Genomic DNA, 20,467 nt, shown 5'->3' with positions numbered 1-20,467 from the left:
TGTGCCCCTGGGAGACCTGAGGCTTTGACCTTCCTGGAAACAAGGCATGACTCCAACTCCGACTAAACGTTATAGAAACTCTTTATTATTAGACAAAAATAGACTCTTTTTTAGCCCCCTTTTCATGTGATCCCACTCTGATCTCTCTGCTCAGAGGGGAGGCAGAGGAGGGAGTGCCTTGCTCCCCACACTCTCCCCTCTCCCTGCCATGCTGGGACCTGCAGCTGGGTGGAGCTAGCAGGGCCTGTCTCCGCCAGCGCTGATGTTCTCGCGCAGGTAGGGCCATCCCCATCTCCTCCAGGCTCCACTGCTGATGCCTCCTCACCCTTCACACACCCATCTCTGCCATCTGCTCACATGCAAGGTCATCTCATGGGCCCGTCCACTTCGCTTAGCAGGCTGGGGGCGGGGAAGGAGAGCAGTGTCCCAGGCCGGTGTCCGCTCCCCGTTCCTAGGGGAGGGGCTGGATCCCGGGTCTCCTGGGTCCAGGCCAGGGGAAGTGAGGGCTGTGGGGTGCTGAGAGGGGCGCAGTGTTGACGTGGGCTCGGAGCTTGTGGCCTTCCTTCATTTTCTCTGGCCCAGCAGAACTTTGGTGATGAAGGTGACAATGGCGCCTGCAGGCTGATCTGGGTCAAGCTCTGCAAAGAGGTGACACACGTTCTCCCAGGGGCTTCCCGGCTTCTTGGCCACGAAACCAAAGATCCTGGGGGTACAAAGGCAGGGTGGGGAGGGCTCAGCATCCCTTCCACAGGGACTGCCACGCCAGGGTTGGGGAGGAAGGAGGTGTCTCGATGCCACGCCAGTGCCATGCCATGCCATGCCAGGGAGGGGCGACTGCACTCCCAGGGAGGCTTACTTGGAGGTGGTCCCGTCCGGGTTGGTCCATCTGCAGAAGGAGAAGAACTGTGAAGGGATGCACCCGGGGAATAGCTACCAACGGAAGAGCTGAGCTGGGGACTGTGGGGCGAAAGGGCTGGGAGGGAGAGGGTCACCTCCGGTCCTGAGGGTCAGTGCTGGCGAAGGTGATGCTGTTCACTGGATAATGGCGGCGAAAGAAGAGCCTGTGAGGAGGAGGGTGGGGAAAGTCACCCGGAAATCGGGGCCCCAGGGCCTGCCCCCCCCCCCGGGGCTTGGCACGCACACTCACTTCCTCTGGTTGTCTGTCAGCGTGATGCCCTGGGCTGAGACCTTGAAGTGGACAATGGCTGGTGTGGCGCGGGGGCTGCAGCTTAGAGCTGCGGAGCTGGCCCGCGCCACCGCCTGGGGGCCTGTCAGCGACTCCGTCTCCACTGAGGTCAGGTAGAGCACACTGCAGGCTGGGGGGGCGGGGGGTTGGAGGGAGCAGTGGCTCTGCCTGCCCCCAGGTCTATCTTCCCTCGGTCCCCCCACCCCACCAGCTCTCACACTTTCCCCAGCTAGCGCTGCTCGGGGGATGCGTGTCACACAGGTAACCTGTTAAAAAGGCAGGTTCTGTGACTCCCCCAGATCCACAGTCAGAGGTGCTGGAAAGAGGCCTGAGAATCTGCGTTCTAACAAGCCCCCTCCCCGCAGAGCCTAGACTGAGGACTCCCTCTCCCACTGTGCCTACAGATGCAGGGCTCCCCCTGCCCTCATGGGTTAGACGCATCCGCCAGGGCCCACCCACCCACCTCAAGGCCTTTCAGTGCCCCATGTATCAGCAATGGCCCCCTTGGTGCCCAGGGGGAGGAAAGAGGGAGAGGCCCGTACCGGCGCCCTGACGCAGGAGGTCTGCCGCTGTGCTCATGTTGGTGGGCACTGGGGCCTCTGGGGCCTCCTCCAGAGGATCTGAGGGAAACGGGGGTCAGCGGGGAGTGGCAGTGCTGGGAGCTGGAGAGCACCCTCTGCCGTCCCCGAGGGAAGGCAGGCAGGCGGGAAGCCAGGGCCTGGGGAGTCTGCCTTTGGCTGCAGTGGGTGGGGAGAGGTGGGAGGACAGATGACCGGACACCCACCTTTGCTGGGAATGCGCAGGCAGCAGGGCAGGGACAGCGGGGAGATGGAGTGCTGGGAGACCAGGGCCGACAGGCTGCCTGCAGGGGAGAGGCGAGTGGGCTCTCGAGGCACCCGGAGATCCTGGTGGTCTACCTCCTCCCTCCTGACGCCTCTTGGCCTCCCTGGACCAGCCCAGTGCAGCCTTCCCAGCCTCTGCTTCTCACCAAAGTAGGGCTCGCTGGGGCAGCCCTTGATCTTCACCCCTTTGGGCCCAGTCTCAATGAGAAAGTGGCGGACCAGCTGTTCCAAGGGGTCCCCTGAGTGGAGGGGAGGGGAGGGGAGAGGAAGGCTTCGTCAGATTCCAGGTTCTGCTTCTCGCCTGCTGGAATTCTTTCCCGAGCAGGAGAGGTCACTTGCTCCCTCTCCCCACTAAGAAGCAACATGGTCCACCCTGCCTTGTCCTGCCTCTGGTACCTCCCCACACCCCACTCCCCGTTCCCCTCACGTTTGGCCATTCTGTACCTTTCCAGGGCTGGGCGCTGGGTGGGGGCGTAGCCACCTTGAGAGCCAGCCCATAGGCTCCTTGGAATGAATGACTGTCCCTGATCAAGAAGGTCCCAGGGTCCTTGTCCTTCAGCAGGGCAATGGCTGGAGGAGGTGGGAGAAGTCTTCACAGCGGCCGACTGAGCCCCAAGGAGCCCCTCCGCTCTGCTGCCCAAGTTCCCCAGGCCTCTGGCCCTAACAGCTGCGGCGACAGCACCCGGGACGCCACTGGGGAGTCAGCGCACAGAGCGCTGACAGTGTTAGACCTCCTTGGGCCCGAAGCCCAGAATCACCAGCTAGAGAGAAGCTCGGCCTAGAGGAGGCCCGCTGAGACGGGGAAGAGGCACCCACTGGAAGGATGGGCTCCAAAGCCGAGCCAGAGCCCTTGGGGGGGGGAGGGGGGGGGCGCGCAGGCTGGCTTCTCACCTTGGTCACGGGACAGGTGTGGCTTATACCAGAACTTGGACGTATCCTGGACAAACTTGACGTTGCTCTGGCTCTCTTGCATAGGGGGCTCTAGGACACGGAGGGACTGAGCTTGGCCTCAGGGCTCCCCAGTCCCCATGCCATGCCCCTCCCTGGGAAAAAGGGTTCTCCCGAGGTGGCCCCAGCCACCTGAAGGCCTTTATACCTGGAGGTTGGGGGGCATTATCCGGGAGCAGAGGTGCAAAGGTGACATGGTGACTCATGCCTCTGGCTGGTGGTGATGCCTGCTCTGGGCCCCAGGGTCCTGGCTGTTGCCCAGGCCCCAGCAGGTGGCGCTTCTCGGGAAGTGGGGGCTGGGTGGGGCCATTGATGTCATAAGATGCAGCCAGAGGGAAGGCAGGTACGGGTGAGCTCTGAGGTGGCTCTGGGCTGGCCACAAGCCAGGGCATCTGAGTAGGCACAGGGGTGAGGGGGGACCCATCTGGGCTGTCCGGGGAGTCTCGAAGGCCCTGCCAGGGGGCGTGGCGGAGGCCGGGCAGGGTGGTGGGTACAGGGCCCCTCGGACTGGCGCTGTCCGAACGGCCCCCTGGGCTCCTCTCCTGAGGCCAGTCGTTGGGTGAGCTGGGCGGGGAGGCTGGGGAGAAGGGACCAGGGGCCGCAGGCTCAGGCCCACTTCTTGCTGGCAGCTCTGGAGATTTTTCAGCCCCTCCCTGGGAAGCAGGTGGCAAGGCCTCTCCGGGACTCAGTCTCTGAGTGGGCGCCAAGGTGGGGGACCTAGTGTCCTGCCGTCGGGCGCTGCGGGGTGGGAGGGCGGGTGGTTAGTAGAGCCGCAGAACCCCGTGAGAGCTGCCCCCATCCCAGGCTTCAGGGTCTGCCTGGACAAGGAGGCGCCTGAGCTGCCCAGCCCCTCTGGGTACCTCTCCTTGCCCTGGACTGGGCTGCTGGTGTGCAGGGGCGTGGAGGGACCGGACAGCTCAGAAGAGGCACTGCACTGGGCATCTCGGGGAGACCGAGGCAGGGTGCTGTGCCCGCTGGGGCCCTCCCTCCAGGACACCGGCTCCGGCGACTCTGCAGGGAAGGTGAGAGGAGAGGTTGTGAGCCAGGAAGAGCCCCTTCTGTCTGGCTTAGCTCTTTCTCACTCTGTGCCTTCCCCCACCATCTTCCAGAGCCCTCCTCTGCCCTGGGCACTCCCCATCCCAGTGCCCTCACCTGCAGATGCCAAGGGTCCTGCTGGGGCCAGGTGCCCGGGCAGCGGATACCTGTCCCCTCCCTCCTCTGCAGGGATCTCGTAGCTGAGGTTCCTGGATTGGGGGTAGGGCGGGCTGCCGGGGGAAATGGAGCCAGCCCGGGGGGAGTGGGCACCAGAGCTGGGATACCTTCTGCCCTCGCCTGGAGACCCGCAGCTGTGAGGCGCCCGGCCATATGCTGGGCAGTAACTGGGAACCGCTCCTCCATAGCTGTATGTCACCAGGGCAGGGTACCCTGGATGCCCATACCTGCCTTCGGGGCACATGGCGTAGGAGCAGCCCTCATGCCCTTCCTCGCCTGCCTTGGGTGGCTTCAGGCAGCTGTAGTCAGGCACTGGGGCATGGTGGTGCCCGCAGGCAGGCACCAGCAGGGGCAGCGGGTGCCCAGGTCGCACCGGGTGCAGGAGGGGCTTGCCAGCCTCATTCGCCCACCCCTCTCCAGCCTCCCTCTCCAGGCGCAGCCCATAGAGGGCTGCCGTGGGCAGCGCTAGCTTCTCCTCACAGGCGGGGCATGAGCACAGGGCAGGCAGCCCAGGGTCCTCTAGGATCACCACCTCCCGGTAGCCTGGGGCGCGGTAGCCAAAGTCCCCGTTGGCCGGTTTCCCCAGCTCAGGCGGGTAGGGGTACGGCCCCTCGGACAGCGATCGGCAGAGGCGCCTCTTCTCCACGGAGGCCTCAGCATAGCCCTGTGGGGGCCCCTCGTAGGCCCCGTAGGCCAGCCGCCTCCTCTCCAGGGTCCCCTCTGGCCGGTAGTAGCCCCCATTGGGGACCCCGCAGGGCTCCCGGTAGCCCTGGCGGCAGGAGCAGTGGCGGCTGAGGCCAGGCCTGTGTCCCGAATACATTCCAAGGCGGGGGCCTCCGCCCGCCGGGGGCTGCTCTTCATCATCGAGGATGGCCGTCTCACGCCCAGCTCCCCGGCCCCCAGCGGCCACTCCACAGCCCCCCAGGAGGCGCTCCAGCTCCTGCCGCTCGGCAGCTGTCGGGGGTGGCCGGCCAGGGGACTCAGCGGCTGGCTCGGTGGTCAGCGTGGATGAATGGCCAGAATCGCTGCTGACAGAGAGCAGCGGGGGCGGGGGCGGCTCCGGAGAGGGCGCCGGCGGGGTCTGGCGGGGGGCCCGCTGCACCTGGGCGTAAGGACTGCCATCCAGGGGTCCCCGGGTATGGGTGACGGAGTCTGGATCCGGGAGGGAGGGCAAGCAGGCAAAAGGGGGAGAGAGAGAAAGCGTGTGTGTTAACAGGGGACAGTGCAGGAGACTCCAGCTCAGGGGGTGTCTCTTGGGAGGGGTGTCTGCCTGGGGAGGGAAGAGTGTGCCCCCCAAAACTCCACCTCCTGCCACCCCACGCCCCACACACCGTCCACACTGTCCTCGTGGTGCAGGTTGAAGTTCTCGTAGGAGTCCCAGCGCACAGCAGGCTCTGCTGTGTTGTAGTCAACAGACACTGAGGGCTCGTTCCGTGGGGTGCTGCCTACGGAAGGGCACCCAGGGGTGAGGAGCAGGGAGGGATGACCCCCCCCCGCCCCCCGCCAGGGCCAGGCCTGGCTCTCACCTTTGATCTTCTCTGGGCTGGAGGAGAAGACGAACTCCACCGAGGCTTGGAAGGGGAACCTCTCGTCTGCAGGGAGTGGACCGTGAGGAGCCCGGCACCCACCCACCCGCCCGCCTTCACCTGGGCTCCAGCCCCAACGCCACTTGTCTCCAACTCACCGGTCCAGGCCTCGTCCAGCTGGTCCTTGGGGAAGGTGAGCCGTGGTCCATGGATGGTACACGTGTGGAACTGGACTCGGAACACGAGGGTCCGGTCAGTCCCCCGGCTCCCCCTGTGATAGCACGTCACCTGGGTGAGGGGAGGGAGACCGGCGTTCAGGCCCTCGTGTCCACTCACGTCTTCTCAGTGCTTCCACCCTGGGGACTATCTGGCCACGGCTCTGCCTTGCCTGAACCCCAAGGTGACCTCCTCCCCATCAGGAGGATGCCCTCTTTGCCCTCCCATCGGCCTCGAGTCGATGGCTCACCAGAGACTGTGCAGCTGGCAGCTTACACCACCACCCCTCACCCCACCCCCAGGCCTCTCCCTGTCGCTAAGGCCCCCTCACCATGACATCGCCTTTCAGGAGGAGAGCTGGCTCCAGGCTGATGCAAAGCTGCTGGGGACCAGGGCCTGCAACATGACTGGGGAAGAGAGAGGGCAGAGGTGAATCAGGGGCACTTGGGTGCACGGGTGGCTGTGAAGAGTCAGGAGGGAGCTGGGAGATTGGAGACTGAGCACTGCCTTAGTGAGAGCCCTTTAAGCATCAGCTTCCGCATCTATAAAACGGATTCTGTGATGCTATTAGTTTGTGGGTACAGTGGCTGGAGCTGGAGGCCCAGCTATCTGGGGAGGCTGGAGAAACAGGGACCCAGGGAGCAGGGAAGCAGGGGCCGGGGAACAGAGCACTCACTAGATTCCAGATGTGTAGACAAGCTGCATGGACTGGTAGATCTTGAGGAAGGGCTGGAAACCTGGAGGGGCACGAAGGAGAAGACACGTGAGGGGTGCTGAGTGGAGGGGGTGGGGGATAGCCCGCTCCCTGGAGTACATTCCAGGCAGACTCACCCGTGCCAGGTTCAAAGGCTGGCAGCATGGGCACGAGCACGTAGTGCAGGAAGAGAGGGCTGCTGTTCATTCTGATGGAGCCGGACAGCAGACCACTGAAGTAGCTGATATACCTGGTGGGGGGATGTCAAGGAGGACGTAAGCCCCTTCCTCTGGAGACGCCCTGGTGTCATCTCAACTACGAACACCGCCCCAGCCACCTTCTCCTCGGCGCTTCCCGCCCATCTTCCAGCTCAACAGAGATTTCTTCCTTGCATCTAACCTCCATCCTTCTTGCTGCCTCTGAGGTTTTGTTCTTGCTGTTCCCTCTGTCTAGAATGCTCTTCCCCCAGATCTCTGCCTCACGTTATATAGCGGAGGGTCCTGACTGTCCTGTGAGTCTCTGTTCATCACGAGACTCAGCTTTGTTTTTTGTATAGATAGCACCTGTCATCATCCAAAACGACCTTGTCTCTTTATTCACAGGTTTATTGCCGTCTACCCCACTAGCATGTAAATAAGCCCCACGAGAGCAGGGACCCTGTGCTTGTTCCGCGTTCTCAGCACTTGGCACAATCCCAGGCACACAGATGCATCTGTGCTCCATGCAGGTGTGCTGCATGAATGAGAGAACCTCGGCCTTCGTAGCCACGGAGGGAACTGCTCCTCTGGCCCATCCCCACCTAGGCTGCTCACCGGCGCTGGGACGGCTGCAGCTCTGAGGCCACCTTGTCCTCACAGAACTTCCGCATGGTAAGGGTAGCCAGCGCCTGGTCCGCCCTGGGGAGAGTGGGACCAGTGTGGGGGCTTAGGGGCTGGTCTCCAACCTGGTCTCCCATCCCTAAGCCCCAAGGGAGGGAAGAGAGGTGCGATTTCCCCCAAGTCTAGAGGAGGCCCAGGGTGGTGGTGAAGAGAACTAGAAACCCCACAGTCACTTTACTAGTTGTTGGACCTCGGGCAATTGTTCCCTGAGTTTTAGTTTCTTCCTCTGTAAAATGGGACAATAAGACCATGTTATGGGTTGAATTGTGTCCCCGCAAAAGATATGTACCTCAGAATGTGACCTTATTTGGAAATAGGGTCGTTGCAGATGTAATTAGTTATGATGTTATACTGGAGTAGGATGAGCCCTTAATCCAATATGATTGGTGTCCTTAGAAGAAGAGAAGAAGAGACACAGACACACAGACACACAGGAAGAAGGCTATGTGACAACAAAGGCAGAGATTGGAGTGATGCATCTGCAAGCCAAGGAACACCAAGGATTGTCTGCCACCACCAAGAGCTAGGAAGAGGCTAGGAAGAGGCCAGGAAGGTCTCTACCCAGAGTCTCAGTGGGAGTGTGGTCCTGCTGACACCTCAGATTTTAGACTTGTAGCTCCCAGAACTGAGACAACAAGTTTCTGTTGTCTTAAGCCACTTAGTTTGTGGCACTTAGTTACAGCAGCCTTAGGAAAACTGTGGTGAAGTACAAGTGAGAAAAAGGAGGTGGAAAGGTCAAGTTTATAGTAAATGGCTCTTCTGAACACCGAGGTGGGCTTCAGAGGAGATGGGCTCGTCAAGGGCCAGCTGGAGGAAGGGTCACTGGGGAAGGGGGCACTCGGGGCTGGGGAGCCTTACCCTGCAGAGATTTTGCTGTAGTGCATGTAGGCAGAGACGATGACCCCGAGCTTGCCCTTGCTCCCCTAGGGACAAAGAGACAGGGATGCAGGGCTTAGTGGGGCCCCTGGCTGAGGGCACCCCAGCCCTGCGAACACGCGCTCCCAGCTCACCTTGCAGTACAGTACGACCACGTGCTGCGGGTCGGCACTGAGCCACGTCTCCATGGCTTTGCAGATGGAGCACAGCTTGTCCAGCGGGGGCGCGTGCAGCTCAGGCCAGCCAAAGTCCTGGACCTGAGGGGTGCAGGAGTGGGACTGGGGCTGGTGGCCACCAAAGAAGAGGTGGGTGAGGGTGGAAGAGGGACAGGCTGTAGGGGCCTGGAGACAAGGTCAGGGGCCTGCTGGCTGTGTCCATGACAGCTTCAACACTTCCCTCACCTGGACAATGGGTTGATACCTGCTGCACCATGCTTTGGGGTGTCCCAAGTGACGTGTCATATGGGAAAGTGCTTCAGAGTGAAGTAGGTGGCAATTGCTACTATTAATACCGAGGAGGCAGGGGGTGATGGCTTTAATTCCCTCCTACCTTGGGGTTTAGGCGGGTCAGGTCATGTCTTTTCTCTGAAAGGTTGAAGAGCTGCAAGTAAAGTGGGGGCGTTAGGCGAAGTGACCCCAGGCAGCGAGGCGCGGTGATGCTTGGGGGTGGTATCACCCGCTGTGACCCTAAGGACGGGTCTTTCTCCAAAATGAGTAGGTCGCTAAGGCCCAGCCTAGCTCGTACAGCCCAGTCGGCGTTCCAGGTTTGCGCCCGGGCCCCGCCCACTCGGGGCTCCGCCTCCGCGGCGTGACGTCAGGGAGGGGCCTGGCCCATCCGGACCTCCCAGCCCTCTCGTTGGCTGACTGAGGCAGGTCCCGCCCCTCACCAGGTACTTGTCGCGGTGCTTGGATTGCAGCACGTGAGCCAGCTCGCGCAGGTGGCCCCGGTGTCGCTGCTCGTCGGGCCGCGCGGGGAAGGCGGCGGCCAGGATCCGCTCCGTCACGTAGGTGAGGTCCAAGTCCCAGCGGCGCTCCATGAGAGGATCCAGGCTGAAGCTCCTGGGGAGGAGGCGAAGCCTGTGTTAGGAACAGGGCGGAGAGTGGGGGTGGGGCGGGCACCGGGGGCTGGTGTTAAGGAAGGGTGTTTGGCTGACTACAGGTGAGGTCTCCTGGGTCCTGAGAGTGGGTGGGACCAGCTGGGGGGCGGGGCTGGCCTGGAGAGCTTTGTTGGGGGACCCTGCTCTGGGCTGAGGTGTGGGGCCAGCGGAAGGGGCTCATATGGGACCACACCCCGCGCCCTCACTTACCTGGGCAGAGTGCTGCGTTGCTTTGAGTAGTTCAGAGACTTGGTGGATCCCTGGTGGATGAGATGAGACTTTGCACACGTCTTTTGTGCCCCTCACTCTGGGCTCCCCACTCCAGAGTTCCATGAACTTTTGCCTCAGAAGAAACCTAGGTCCTTAGTCCCAGAGCTACCTGCTTCCGCCCCCCTCCTCCAGCATCACCTTACCAGGTGCTCTATGCGCCTCACAGGGGCCGTGTTTCTCCGCTAGAGGGAGATGGGGGAGGAAAAGGGAGTGGTTAGGGAAGGGGCAATGACCAGCCGGTGTCCCTGTGAGGGATGTACTGGGCGGGGGGGCGTCCTAGCCCCCAGCAGGCCCAAGAGGACGAGAGCAGAGGGCTCAAATTTTTTCCCACTGCCTCAGGATGACCACTATCCACAGCAGTCCATTCAAGATAACCTCCTGGGGGCCCTCTCTGTGGCCACCAGATCTCTGGACACCGCCGCAGCCAGGTTCCTTGCCTCGGTCACCCCATCCCAGAGCATACTCACCAGCTCCGTGGGAGGCACGGCCTGACAGGACGAAGTCACCTGGAAGGAGACGGGAGAGAGGAGCTGAGTTGCTGGTGAAATGCACTTTCCCGGGCTTAAGGATGGGGCCACCCCTCAGCTTCAGCAAGAAGGTGGAGGGGCTGTCAGCAGATGGGCACAGGCTGCAACTGAGGTTCCTCTATTTAAGGGAGCCTCCCCTCTGGCCTCTCGGTCCCCCACCCCTGGGCCCCCCACTTGTTACTCTTGGCTTCCAGCCCCCTGCCCACACAGACCCCCATTCATCCAGCTGCAGGGCAGGAGTTATATATAGAGCCATGCAGGCAGGCCACGGCCAGGGACGGACACTGGCCTCTTTCACTGGGAGACCCCGCCCCCGGGCACACAGCTCCCCAAAGCCAGCTCTAAGGCCCTAGGACCCCTCACACTGCAGGAGGAGGACCAGGGCACCTCCCCAGAGATGCGGCTGTCTCAGGTTCCCAGTGGACAGTGGGTGCTATCTACACCTTACACCTTCTGCCCAGCCTTTCCAGGGCCCAGGACAAGACCCACTCAGGCATCCTGAGGACCCTTCCCCAGAAGGAAGGCACAGCCCATCCGGCTGCCAGTCTCCGAAATCCTGCTCTGACACCCACCCACCCCACCCTTCCTCCTCCTCATTCTCCTCCTCTTCCCCACCCCCCCATCCACTCGCCAGCTGCAGCCTGGGCAAGGCACCAAGACAAACGCCAAACACGCTGTCTGCTCTGCCTGGGCCAGCCCTCCAGGGGGTGGAGTAGGGTGGTTCTTAAAGGGCCCAGTACAGTACCCTCTCCCACCCAGCAGGGGTTCCCCAATGATGAGAAGGGTGGAGGGTTGATGCCAGTGTGGTTGGAGAAGCCTGTTTCACAGGAGGAAGGGACCCCAGTCCCCCTCCCCACAGCAGGTACCCACCTTTGCTTCACATTTTCTGTGTGTCGCCACCTTGCACACTAGAGGGGATGGAGGGGAGGAGAGGGGTTAGCAGGGGCCCACTGGGGCAGTGGAAGGGGTGGCCCTCTCCCATCTCCCCAGGCCCTGGAACTAGACCTTGGGACTTCCAGGACTCCGGCTGTACTGAGCTGGCTGGAGTGGGGGAGCAGGGGCAGAGTTCAAGGGAAGCGCATGGCAGTGGTGCACTACTGCCCAGGCCAGGGAAGGAGGGAGCCAGGGGTAATGTTCTAGGGTGGGTGCGGGTGAAGAGGAAGCAAGGGAGGAAAGCCTCCAGTCTCAGGTGAGGTGGGAAGGTGATTTAGAGTACTGGGTCTCCTGGGGTGCTGGGGGAGCAAGGGCTGTTTGGAGGGGACGCAGTTCCTCTTGGCTCCCACGTGGCCCAGCCCAGGGGCAGCACACGCAGTACGGGTTCTGTTCTGGGGCCTGCCTGAGGGGTTGTGCAACCCAGTGGTGCTGGGTGACGCTCGCAGAGGCACAGCATAGGGCAGGGCGCCTCACCTCGGCACGAGACGCCTGTCCCATCGATGGTCACCTTACACACTGCACAGACTGGTGGTTTCTTCCGGAAAACCTTCTCCCGGAAGCTATGTGGCTCAGCTTTCCTAGGCTAGGTGGAGGGACAGACAGACAGAGGTGTCAGTTCCCACGGGCCCATCTCCAGGACCGGGCCGGGGCCTGAGCACTGCACAGTTTCTCTCTTCTTCCATCCCGATAAAGCCCTCAAACTCGTAGAACGCACTTGGCCTCAGCTGTTTCCGGGCAGTTGTAGGGCTTGTCCTAGACAGTGCGTAGAACCTGGCCCCTTGCGTCACCCTAGCTGGGTCAGCTCCTCCCCAAGGGATCACTTAGGCCCCTCACGTGGCCCTGGTGTGTGATACCCTTGCGGTCACTGCCACCCAAGCCCTAGAGCTTCCATCCTGGTGTGGGGGGATAGCGCTCCCTGACTCCGCTATGAAGGCAACCTGTTTCTCCTCCCATCTTGCCCTCCCCATCTGGAGGCTTTGGTAGAGAGTGAGCAGGGAGGGGGTCAGACATGAATGTACGGTGTCAGTCACACAGCGCCCAGACTGACCCGGCAGGAGGGCCTCAGCCAGGCCTGCTCCCTTGGTCCCTCTGTCCCAGTCCTCCAGGCGGCGGACACGCCCTCCTCCCCCTACTGTCAGAACAACATGTTTACTCATTGTGCACCCAGGCGGCAGGCAGCAGTTGTGTAAGGAGGGGGCGGTAATGCTCAGAGGGAGAGGCAGATGGAGGCATGACTTGGAAATATTTCGCCGCTGCCTTACTGCTCCGGGATGTAGTAAGCGCCCTGTCACTTGAGGAGGTTCAAGTGGGATTCCAGCTTTGGAGAGGGAGAGGGTGGAGCAGATGCTCTTGGGCCCCTCCCCACCCAGAGTGCAGTGAGCGAGGAGGCTGGGATGTCCCCTATGGCCCAGGCCTACCTTGTCCCATCCCTCCCATCCTCTGGGGACCATTTGCTTCCTTGCCTCTTCTCTCTTCTACCTATTTTTCTCCTCCTCTGGCGTTCAAGTTCCTGCCTCCCTCCCCCATAGTATTGTCTCATGTTGCCCTGAGATGCTTCTTTTGGGGTGAGGCTGAGAAAATGTGGGGAAAGGCAGTGATGGGGCCTCCAGGCCCCTCAGCCTGGGGATGCAGGCAGCACCTCTGGTCTCTTGGCTGTCCCTGAAGCTTCTGGATTAAACCCAACTTGAACTCTTCTGGGCTGGACCAACTCTGCCAGACCCACTAGGAAACCTGGGTGCATTTTGGCATTAATGGCACACACAGATGATATCAGTGGAAAGCAAATCAACCCCCCCTTGTCTAAAGCACTCCTGAGACCTGGCTGCCTCCCTCCCTTCCTTCCTTCGCCACCCCCATCCCATCTCCCTCAAACTTCTCAGCTTAGGGACGTCCTCTCTGGGGTTCCAGAATAGTACCCAGGAAGGTCCTACAATGATGTATACCTGCCTGGGTGCAGGGCTGGCCTGGGCTAGGGCAGGGAATGTGTCAGGCAAGCTGAAAGGGACACCAGGTTTTGCTCTAACCCGAACGTCTGCTGCTCACGTCACAGCCAGCCCTGGCCACTCCAAAGGGATAGAGTAACAAGGGGATGCGAGGGGATGCGGGACCAGGGGAGAAGGCTGAGGAAGCCGAAACTGGGAAGGGGGTCTGGCCTGAGTCCTGGCCCCCTCCCCCACTGCCCACACCTCCACCCCTGCCCCTCCTCTGCCCAGCCAATGGGCACTCCTACCCTGTTGGTGGCCCGGCTGCTGTCCCTCCTCCCCAGGGCTCTGAGCAGCCTCTCCACTGGGCCGCTGGACTTCATGGTGTCCGGCTGCCTGGGGTGCCGGCCGTGGGGCCCGAACAATGCTGGGGCCTGGCCCGGGGCTTCCTGGAAGCGGCCTGGCGGAGGCAGCCACTTCCCCTGGGTGGAGAGTAGGCTGTCTGGCTGGTGTGAGGAGAAGCCCAGCCCTGGAAGTGGAGGGGAGTGCAGGCGGGAAGGGGGCAGGTCGCTGCTCCAGGAAGTGGGGGCGGGTGGGGGGGGGAGGAAGTGGGGGAGGCCAGGAGATCAGATTCCCAGGATCTACCCTGCTGGGAGTGTCAGCCCAGGATCTTTTGCCCCCAACCCACCCTGCTCTGGAGCTGCCCCATGCCCAGGGATCTGCCCTATCCAGGGATCTGTGGGATCCTGAGATCCAGCCCCCAGTGGGGCGGGGCAGGGGCGGGGTGGGAATTTAGGTCTCAGGGCAGGGCTCAAGGGCCAGCGGGGAACACCGCGTCCCAGCCAGGCCAGCCTCCCGGCCTGAACTCTCAGGCTCTCTGGGGACTTCTGGTGGGGGGAGTGGGAGCTGGGAATTGCGACCCCAGCCAGCTCAGGAGTGAAGTGCATCCTGAGGGTCAGGGAAAATGGGACTGAGGGCCAGCTTCCTGCCTCAGTTTCACCAGTTGTGAAGAAATAGGAAAAGGAGAACGTGCACTGGCCCCCTGCCCCCACCATCTACACTGGAAGGTCAAATTCCAGCCAGAGTCTGCTCTGCACAGGAGCGAGCCATTCTCCTGCCCCAGCCCGAGGCATTTGGGGCCCTTCTCCTGAGAGCTCCCCAGCTGCTCTGCTCCTGACACAGTTCCCTACTCACCTATTCTCTGGCTTGTTTCTCTCAGGTTCCTAGCTCTTTTGAGCCTTGCCACCCCAGGCTCTAGGTCTGGGCTCCCCCCCTCCCGCCCCCCGAGCCTGAACGCTACCTTCATGGCTCTCCCAGCGCCGCTCTCCTTCCTCAGCAGCTGTCCCAGGGCCCGAGGACTGGACAGGAGGCCCCCCTCCCAACACATACTCCACGCCCCTCCGCGGGCCTCCTGCCTCCCTCCTGGGAATGCGGCCAGCTTCCTGTCCCGGAAGTTAAGGGAAGGAGGTGGATTGGGGCCTTGGAAAGGATGGGGGGGGGAGTAATCTTCGGAAAGTATAAGGGGTTAATAGCCTGGGGGTCCTCAGCCCCAAGCCTTGGACAGCAGCTCCCCAGAGCAGTCCAGTGGAACAGTCCAGTGGCTTGAAAGAATGTGCAAATGTGCGTGGCCCGCCCCCATTTGCAGCGTATTTACTGAATGTCCCAGGGCTCTGGAAGCTCCCCCAGCTCTGGCTTCTCCCACCAGGTCCTTAACCTTCCCTCTCCCTCCCTCGAGCCCATCTGGGTTGGTCTAACCCTGCCGCTGCTGGGATGAGCCCACTCAGGACACTTCCTTGGGCTGCCTGGACTGGGTCTACCCTGAGGCTTCTCCCTTGAAGCTCTAATCCTCCTTCCAGGTCAGGAAGTCTGCCCCCAGGGTACCTTAGCCAGAGGGAGGCCTAGCCTGTAACTGGAGAGGGGCACTGGCTCTGCAACACACTCCCACCCCACCAGCCCTGGCTGGGTCCCAGGACATTCCAGGCCCCTGGCCAGTGTGGGCAACCGGGCCTGGCCTGGTCCAGTCCCCAGCCCTGCTGAGAGCAGGAGAGGTGCTGTGGTAGTGGTAGCATGGCCCTTCTCCCCTCCTATTACAGTTACCCTGACCAGGACCCCTCCAGCAGGCTTCTCTCTACTCCTGCTGCCTCCCGAGAGGCTGAAAGTCCCCTCACCTGGCAACAGGTCCCCAAACCTTCTCTGACCCTCGCTCTTGTCCTCGTGGGTGGCTCACTAGCCCCCGTGTTGGGTGGCCAGGGAAGCATGGCCTTGAGTCCCTCCCCACCTGTGGAGCACTTCCGAAGTGAGATGGGATGGGAGAGCGCTGAGCCTTCAGGCAGTGCTGAGAGGAGAAGCAGCTCGCTGGGGCAGGCCTGGGAAGGCCAGGCCAGACCCCTGGGACCCTCACCCTCCTCCTGCCTGGAACTTTCCAGAGCCCGTCAGTCTCTCCCCGAGCCTGGCCCCCTCTTACTCCCAAGCCCTGGGTTTGTTTGGAGAAACCCCTCCACCCAACACTCCCCCTTCCTGGAAATAGCTGTGGTTGGATGAGCGGCTGGGAGCCCAGCCGCGAGGAGGGGTGAGGCCCAGGGAAGGAGACAGGGAGGGAAGGCGGGGTGTGCGAGTGTGCCCAGGGTGACCTGGAGAATTGACGGTGGAAGCCGAATCTGCCTCGGTTTCCCCAGATGTGAAGTAAAATAGCAAAACCCTGACTCGCACTCTCCCCGGCCGGTTCCCGCCCAGGTCCCCGGCCTGCGGGGGCGGCGCGAGCGCGTGCGTGGCGGGACGGAGCGGCGGCGTGTGCGCCCGGGACCCGCGAAGGCGAGACTGCCGGGCTGGGGAGTGACCGCGGGCCGGCCCCGCCCCCTGGTCACCTTTCCGGCCTCCGGGCCCCGCCCGCTGCCGCCCCCGGCCCCGCGGCTCCCGGCCCCCGGCCCAGCGCGCCGGCCCCGCTCCCCGAGCCCACTCGCCCCCCCGGTGGTCCCGCGCCCCCTGGCGACCGCCCCCGGCACTGTCCGCAGGGCCGTGACGCACAGGCCGCCGCCCTCCCGCCCGGCGCAGCGCGGCCACTCACCTGCGGGGGGCGCCCGGCGGGGCGGGGGCGCGGCGGGGCGGGGCAGCAGCAGGGGGAGCCCCCGGGCCAGCCCATCTCGCCCGGGCCCGCGCCGAGCGGACGCGGAGGAGGCGGAGGAGACGGGGCGGGCGCGCTGCGCTCGCCCCCGCCGCTCCCTGCACCGCCCTCTCCTCCCTCCCGCGGGCTCCTCTCCCTCCCTCTCTCCCTCCTTCCCGGGCTCCAATCCCCACGTGCCGCCCGCTCCCCGCCCCTCGTCCTTCTCCTTCTCCCTCTTCTCCTCCCCACCTTCTCTTGGCGAACCCACGCGCCCAGGAGCTGGGAAGGAGGCATGCGGGGACTGGCAGAGACCCTCGGAGACCGGAAGAGACAGAAATGCGGGGAGAGATTTTGAGAGAGGTGGACACGGAGAACACAGGGACAGGAAAATCTCAAAGAGTCCGGAAGAGACTGACCCAGAGGGACACAGGCAAAAAAACTTACGAGCCAAACAGACGCAGAAGAAAAGGTGGACACAGGTCCAGAAGGCACTAGAAACAAGGGTGCAGAGGACTGCCTCGGCCTCTCTCAGTCCGGCCCCTCCACAGGAATGCATTTGGGAGTGGACCTGACCCCGAAATCAGGGGCCACCTGCGGCCTGGCCTAGTGGGGCTAGCGCCACCTACCCACCGGGGCTTCAAACGAGGGCATCTGGTATCACTTATGTCCCAAGTCGCTGGACGCACTCCTCTGGTCCTCTGCCACGGGAGACTTCTCGAGTGCCACCTAGTCTCCCCCAAAGGACTCACAGCTGAGGACCTTCAGGTCAAGTTCAACCTCCCAACCCCACGCCTAAGCCGCTCCAGTCAACCCAAACATCGCCCTGCTTTGGACCTGGACTGTCATTCCTGTTCCCTAGGATAATTCTATTAAAGTCTTCCTCTCATTTAACTCAAGTTCCAGGCTTCCCAGTGGACATGGAAATTTATTCTGTGGTCTAATCTCATTCACTTCTTTTGCAGTGTCTGGATCTGGTACTGGATAGGAATTTCCTGGAGTTGAGTTAATGGGCTGTGGGGCTGGTTTGAGTTGTGCCACCCTGGAGGGAAAGGTAGAGGGAAAGGATGTCTTTCTAGAAGTTCAATCGATCTATTCCCATTCCTAGGTTCCCCAATGTTCTTTAGCAGTGAGCACTTCCTGAAACTTTCTCCCTTCCTCACCCTCCCCACGGGATTTTCCATGATGAAAACTGGCGGGGGAGGGGGGCAGGCGGATTCTGAGGAGCCGGTGCCCAGGCCTCAATGCCCAATGCCTGCTTAAGGCAGCCAGTATCCCCAGCACTAAGGCCTTCTATCCCTCCCTGTCTCCTCTCTCAGCTGGGTCTTTTCTGTGCTCATCTAGCCTTTGGCAAAGGCTGAGAAGTCTGGTTCTGATTACGAGGGAGTGAGGCACCTGATTCTAATCTGGTGGCAGGGAAGAGGCTGGGAAGCTGCAGATGGTGACAATGCAGGTCCCCCAGAGACTGGCATTTGGGAGGGGTAGGTGTGGCTGGGACCGGGGAGCCTTGATCTTACTGCTCTTGACTGAGTTGGTGTCCAACAGGCAGAGATTAGAGCGGCAGGAGTCCCTGGGATCTGGAGGAAGAGCTGGGGGATTGGAATGGAGCGGGGGAGGAAAGAGGTAGGGAGGCACTGGGAGAAGGTGAGAGGCCAGAGTCTGGAGAAGGCCAGAGGAGAGAGGAGAACCACAGGGATCAGAGGCTACTGGCGAAGGGGCAGGGCTGAAGGTCATTCTGTGTATTTTGGCAAGATTTGATTATGTAATCGAGATAGCCAAGATATGAAAATTCACTCACTTCTTTGGAGCCTAAGTCTACCTCTTTTAAAATCTTGCTCTTTCCAGAGTTCATTAGGGTCTTTGGCTGGGCCCTGGGATGCACGCCGAAGGGTAGGTTTTAGAGGTACCAAAGGAGAGACTGGGACCCAGAGAAAACGTACTTGACTGGATCCCAGAACGATGGGAGGGCTAGAGCCTCACACTCATGCTGGTATTGCTGCCCCAGGAGGAATTTTTTTTTTTTTTTTTGGCCACACCGCCCAGCTGCGGGATCTTAGTTCCCTGACCAGGGATCAAACCCGGCCCCTCGGCAGTGAAAGCCCCGAGTCCTAACCACTGGACCGTCAGGGAATTCTCGCTAAGAGGAACTTCTGAGGTTCCAAGGAATTGGGGGAGGGTCGTAAGATGGGTAGCTGAACTTCCAGCGCAGACTTGATTCCTGCTCTCAATGTGGGGACAGGGGAAGTGGGCTGCAGGGGGGAAGCTGATGAGGAAGGTTGAGAGTGAGAAAATATAGAAGGTGGCTTGGAGGGGGTGAAATTATAATGGGTGGCACGTGGCACAAAGGGCCAGGCAGGCATCCTGACTACCAGCTCGGAGCAGAGGGAACTTTAGAAAGGAAAGCGAAAGGGAGGAGAAAACCAGGATCGTGTTAGTGAAGGTGAAACAAGTTGAGGAACACCCTCTGACCCTTCATGCAGGTTTTCTTACCTTAACTATGCAGGGGGCAGCCCATCCTGGCACGGAAGGCTGAGCCCCCTCTTCCCTGGTCTGGGGTGATCCCATGCCTGTGACGGAGTGTGCTCAGATCCTGGGGGTGGGGGACTATAGGAGGAGAGCATTGAGGGAGTAGGCTGGTCTGGCTGGAAGAGGTCAGGGGAACTTCAGGGGAGGGTTTGGGCTCTGGGAACCAGGAAGAGTGGGGGAAGGGGAAGAGCTGTCTCCAGAGGCAGATCTCCTAGCTGAGGACAGAGGATATATTGTCCAACTGGGAGGTTGCTGCAGCTGCGCGGGGAGCTGCACAGCTCGCCTCTTCCAAACTCTTTCTTTTTGCTGAGGCTGGGGGGTGAGGGAAGGCAAGTCTTCCCTCCACACTTGTGGCCCTGGGGGCTACAATGGTTGCTGAGAAACAGGGTTTTATTTGAGAAATAATGCTTCCCAGGAGCAGATGTGTAGCTCTCCCACTTCCTGAGAAACAAGATGCTGTGAGCTCGCTTAGCGCTCGAGGTGACGCCCTCAGCACTAACTGGGACCCTGCCTTGGGATCCAGAGCCTAGTGTTTGACTCTGTTTAGAAGAAACTAGGCCATGTGGATTGGAATACACGAGGGACCCGACCAGACTGAAGTTGATGCCAAACCTGCAGCCTCTGGTCGCTCAAGATTTACGTAGGTTGACAGGGCTGACCCATCCTGGGACCCGTTTCCACGGTTGGGCTTCTGAAAGAGTCCACACATTCTTATGACTGAGGATGGGGGCCATACCGGTGCCTACCTTTCCCTTGAACTTAAGAGTACCCTGTTGGGCCATAGTACAGGGAGTTTTCCTCCCTGCCTTTTCTGTGCACAACCAACATGAACCTCTTTCCAGTCAGCCTTTCCCAGCTTCATCCTTCTTTCCATCATCATTTACCCAGACGTCAGTATTACACAGTGAGGGGAGTGGCTTGAGATGAAGGCTTTGGAGGATGTGACTGAGGCTGCTGCCTGCGGTGGAGCTGCAGTATGCAAGTGCTGCCTTGTAGGCTGTAGGTACAGGCAGCCTGGGCCGGAGCTTTTCCTCCCTACCCACAGGGATCACAGCACACCAAGCCACTTATCGCTCAACTTCAGAAGTCAACGCGCCAGCAATAAACTACAAGAGCAGCTGCTGCTGCAGTCGGCCCAGGAAAGCCACCTGTGTCACTGTGCTTCCATCTCCTTACACCTCCCGCCCCACACTTCCTCTTGGCTCCAAGTCCCCAAAATTGTCGACTGAGGTTTCCGTGGCTTTCTGTGCTCCACCCCCTTGTGACCTTAAGGATTCTCTGCCACTGTTCTAACCTCTTTCCTGCCTTGTAACAATGAACAGTCTGTCCCTAGCTGTTTGGAAAATCCCCACTGTCTGTGCATTAAAAGTGGCCTCAGCTGTAACCCAGACCGTTGTGCCACCCTGTCAACCGTAACTCCACTCTGCCTGTGTGGTGTAGCCTAGGACAGCAGACACATCACCTCTCCAGACTGAAGGGTGGAGGTTTGTGGAGACACCACCTCAAGGACATGAGGATTTATCCCTAGAGTTCCCGCTTAATCTTATAACTAAAATAAACAGTACAGGAAATGGAACACAGATACTCTCAAGTATTAAAGGTAAACACCAGGTAAAAATGGAGGGGAGCTGATGCAAATTCCCAGTTCTGGGGCCTCAATCAACAGATTCCTCTTGTAGTCCCACCCTCCACCTGCATAAAATGGTATCTGGTACTGA

The 20,467-nt window shown here is 61.0% G+C and overlaps 1 protein-coding gene and 1 long non-coding RNA gene across 7 annotated transcripts; one reads left to right on the top strand and one right to left on the bottom strand.

Moving 5' to 3' along the window:
* Positions 1-63: 63 nt before the first annotated feature.
* TNS2 (tensin 2) lies at positions 64-17,119 on the bottom strand. Of its 6 annotated transcripts, none has more exons than XM_036865698.1 (30): positions 14,427-16,172; positions 13,435-13,608; positions 11,679-11,787; positions 11,142-11,179; positions 10,212-10,250; positions 9,888-9,926; positions 9,685-9,734; positions 9,265-9,454; positions 8,928-8,978; positions 8,513-8,635; positions 8,361-8,425; positions 7,437-7,520; positions 6,762-6,874; positions 6,607-6,667; positions 6,262-6,337; positions 5,873-6,002; positions 5,715-5,780; positions 5,520-5,633; positions 4,129-5,340; positions 3,837-3,987; positions 3,125-3,714; positions 2,920-3,009; positions 2,473-2,598; positions 2,175-2,267; positions 1,971-2,048; positions 1,729-1,806; positions 1,148-1,316; positions 993-1,061; positions 857-886; positions 64-703 (listed from the first exon to the last, which is right to left on the bottom strand). In XM_036865698.1, exons 1-30 carry the CDS (start codon positions 14,511-14,513, stop codon positions 565-567), a joined length of 4,434 nt encoding a protein of 1,477 aa, XP_036721593.1. In that variant the 5' UTR covers positions 14,514-16,172; the 3' UTR covers positions 64-564. The 6 variants fall into 6 exon arrangements, with proteins under 6 accessions (XP_036721593.1, XP_036721594.1, XP_036721591.1 ...); XM_036865699.1 differs by having other exon boundaries at positions 9,265-9,436; positions 14,427-16,171; XM_036865696.1 differs by lacking the exons at positions 13,435-13,608; positions 14,427-16,172 and adding an exon at positions 16,191-17,119.
* On the top strand, positions 9,307-11,134 carry LOC118901906. Its single transcript, XR_005021488.1, has 3 exons — positions 9,307-9,385; positions 10,084-10,285; positions 10,733-11,134. It is a non-coding gene; the product is annotated as an uncharacterized LOC118901906 (long non-coding RNA).
* Positions 17,120-20,467: the final 3,348 nt, after the last annotated feature.

The sequence above is a fragment of the Balaenoptera musculus genome, chromosome 10 (genome assembly GCF_009873245.2).
Source record: "Balaenoptera musculus isolate JJ_BM4_2016_0621 chromosome 10, mBalMus1.pri.v3, whole genome shotgun sequence".
Classification (NCBI taxonomy): Eukaryota; Metazoa; Chordata; class Mammalia; order Artiodactyla; family Balaenopteridae; genus Balaenoptera; species Balaenoptera musculus.
The sequence above is the reverse complement of the archived record's forward strand: the minus strand, read 5'-3'. Positions and strand labels throughout refer to the sequence as shown.

Excerpts from the sequence above, each read along its gene's own strand:
- TNS2 (XM_036865696.1), bottom strand. The coding sequence starts at position 16,520 with ATGCCTCCTTCCCAGCTCCTGGGCGCGTGGGTTCGCCAAGAGAAGGTG. Across the intron at positions 8,979-9,264 it reads AGCACCGCGACAAGTACCTG|CTCTTCAACCTTTCAGAGAA; the intron begins GTGAGGGGCGGG and ends CTTTACTTGCAG. Across the intron at positions 6,003-6,261 it reads TCCTGAAAGGCGATGTCATG|GTGACGTGCTATCACAGGGG; the intron begins GTGAGGGGGCCT and ends CCCCTCACCCAG.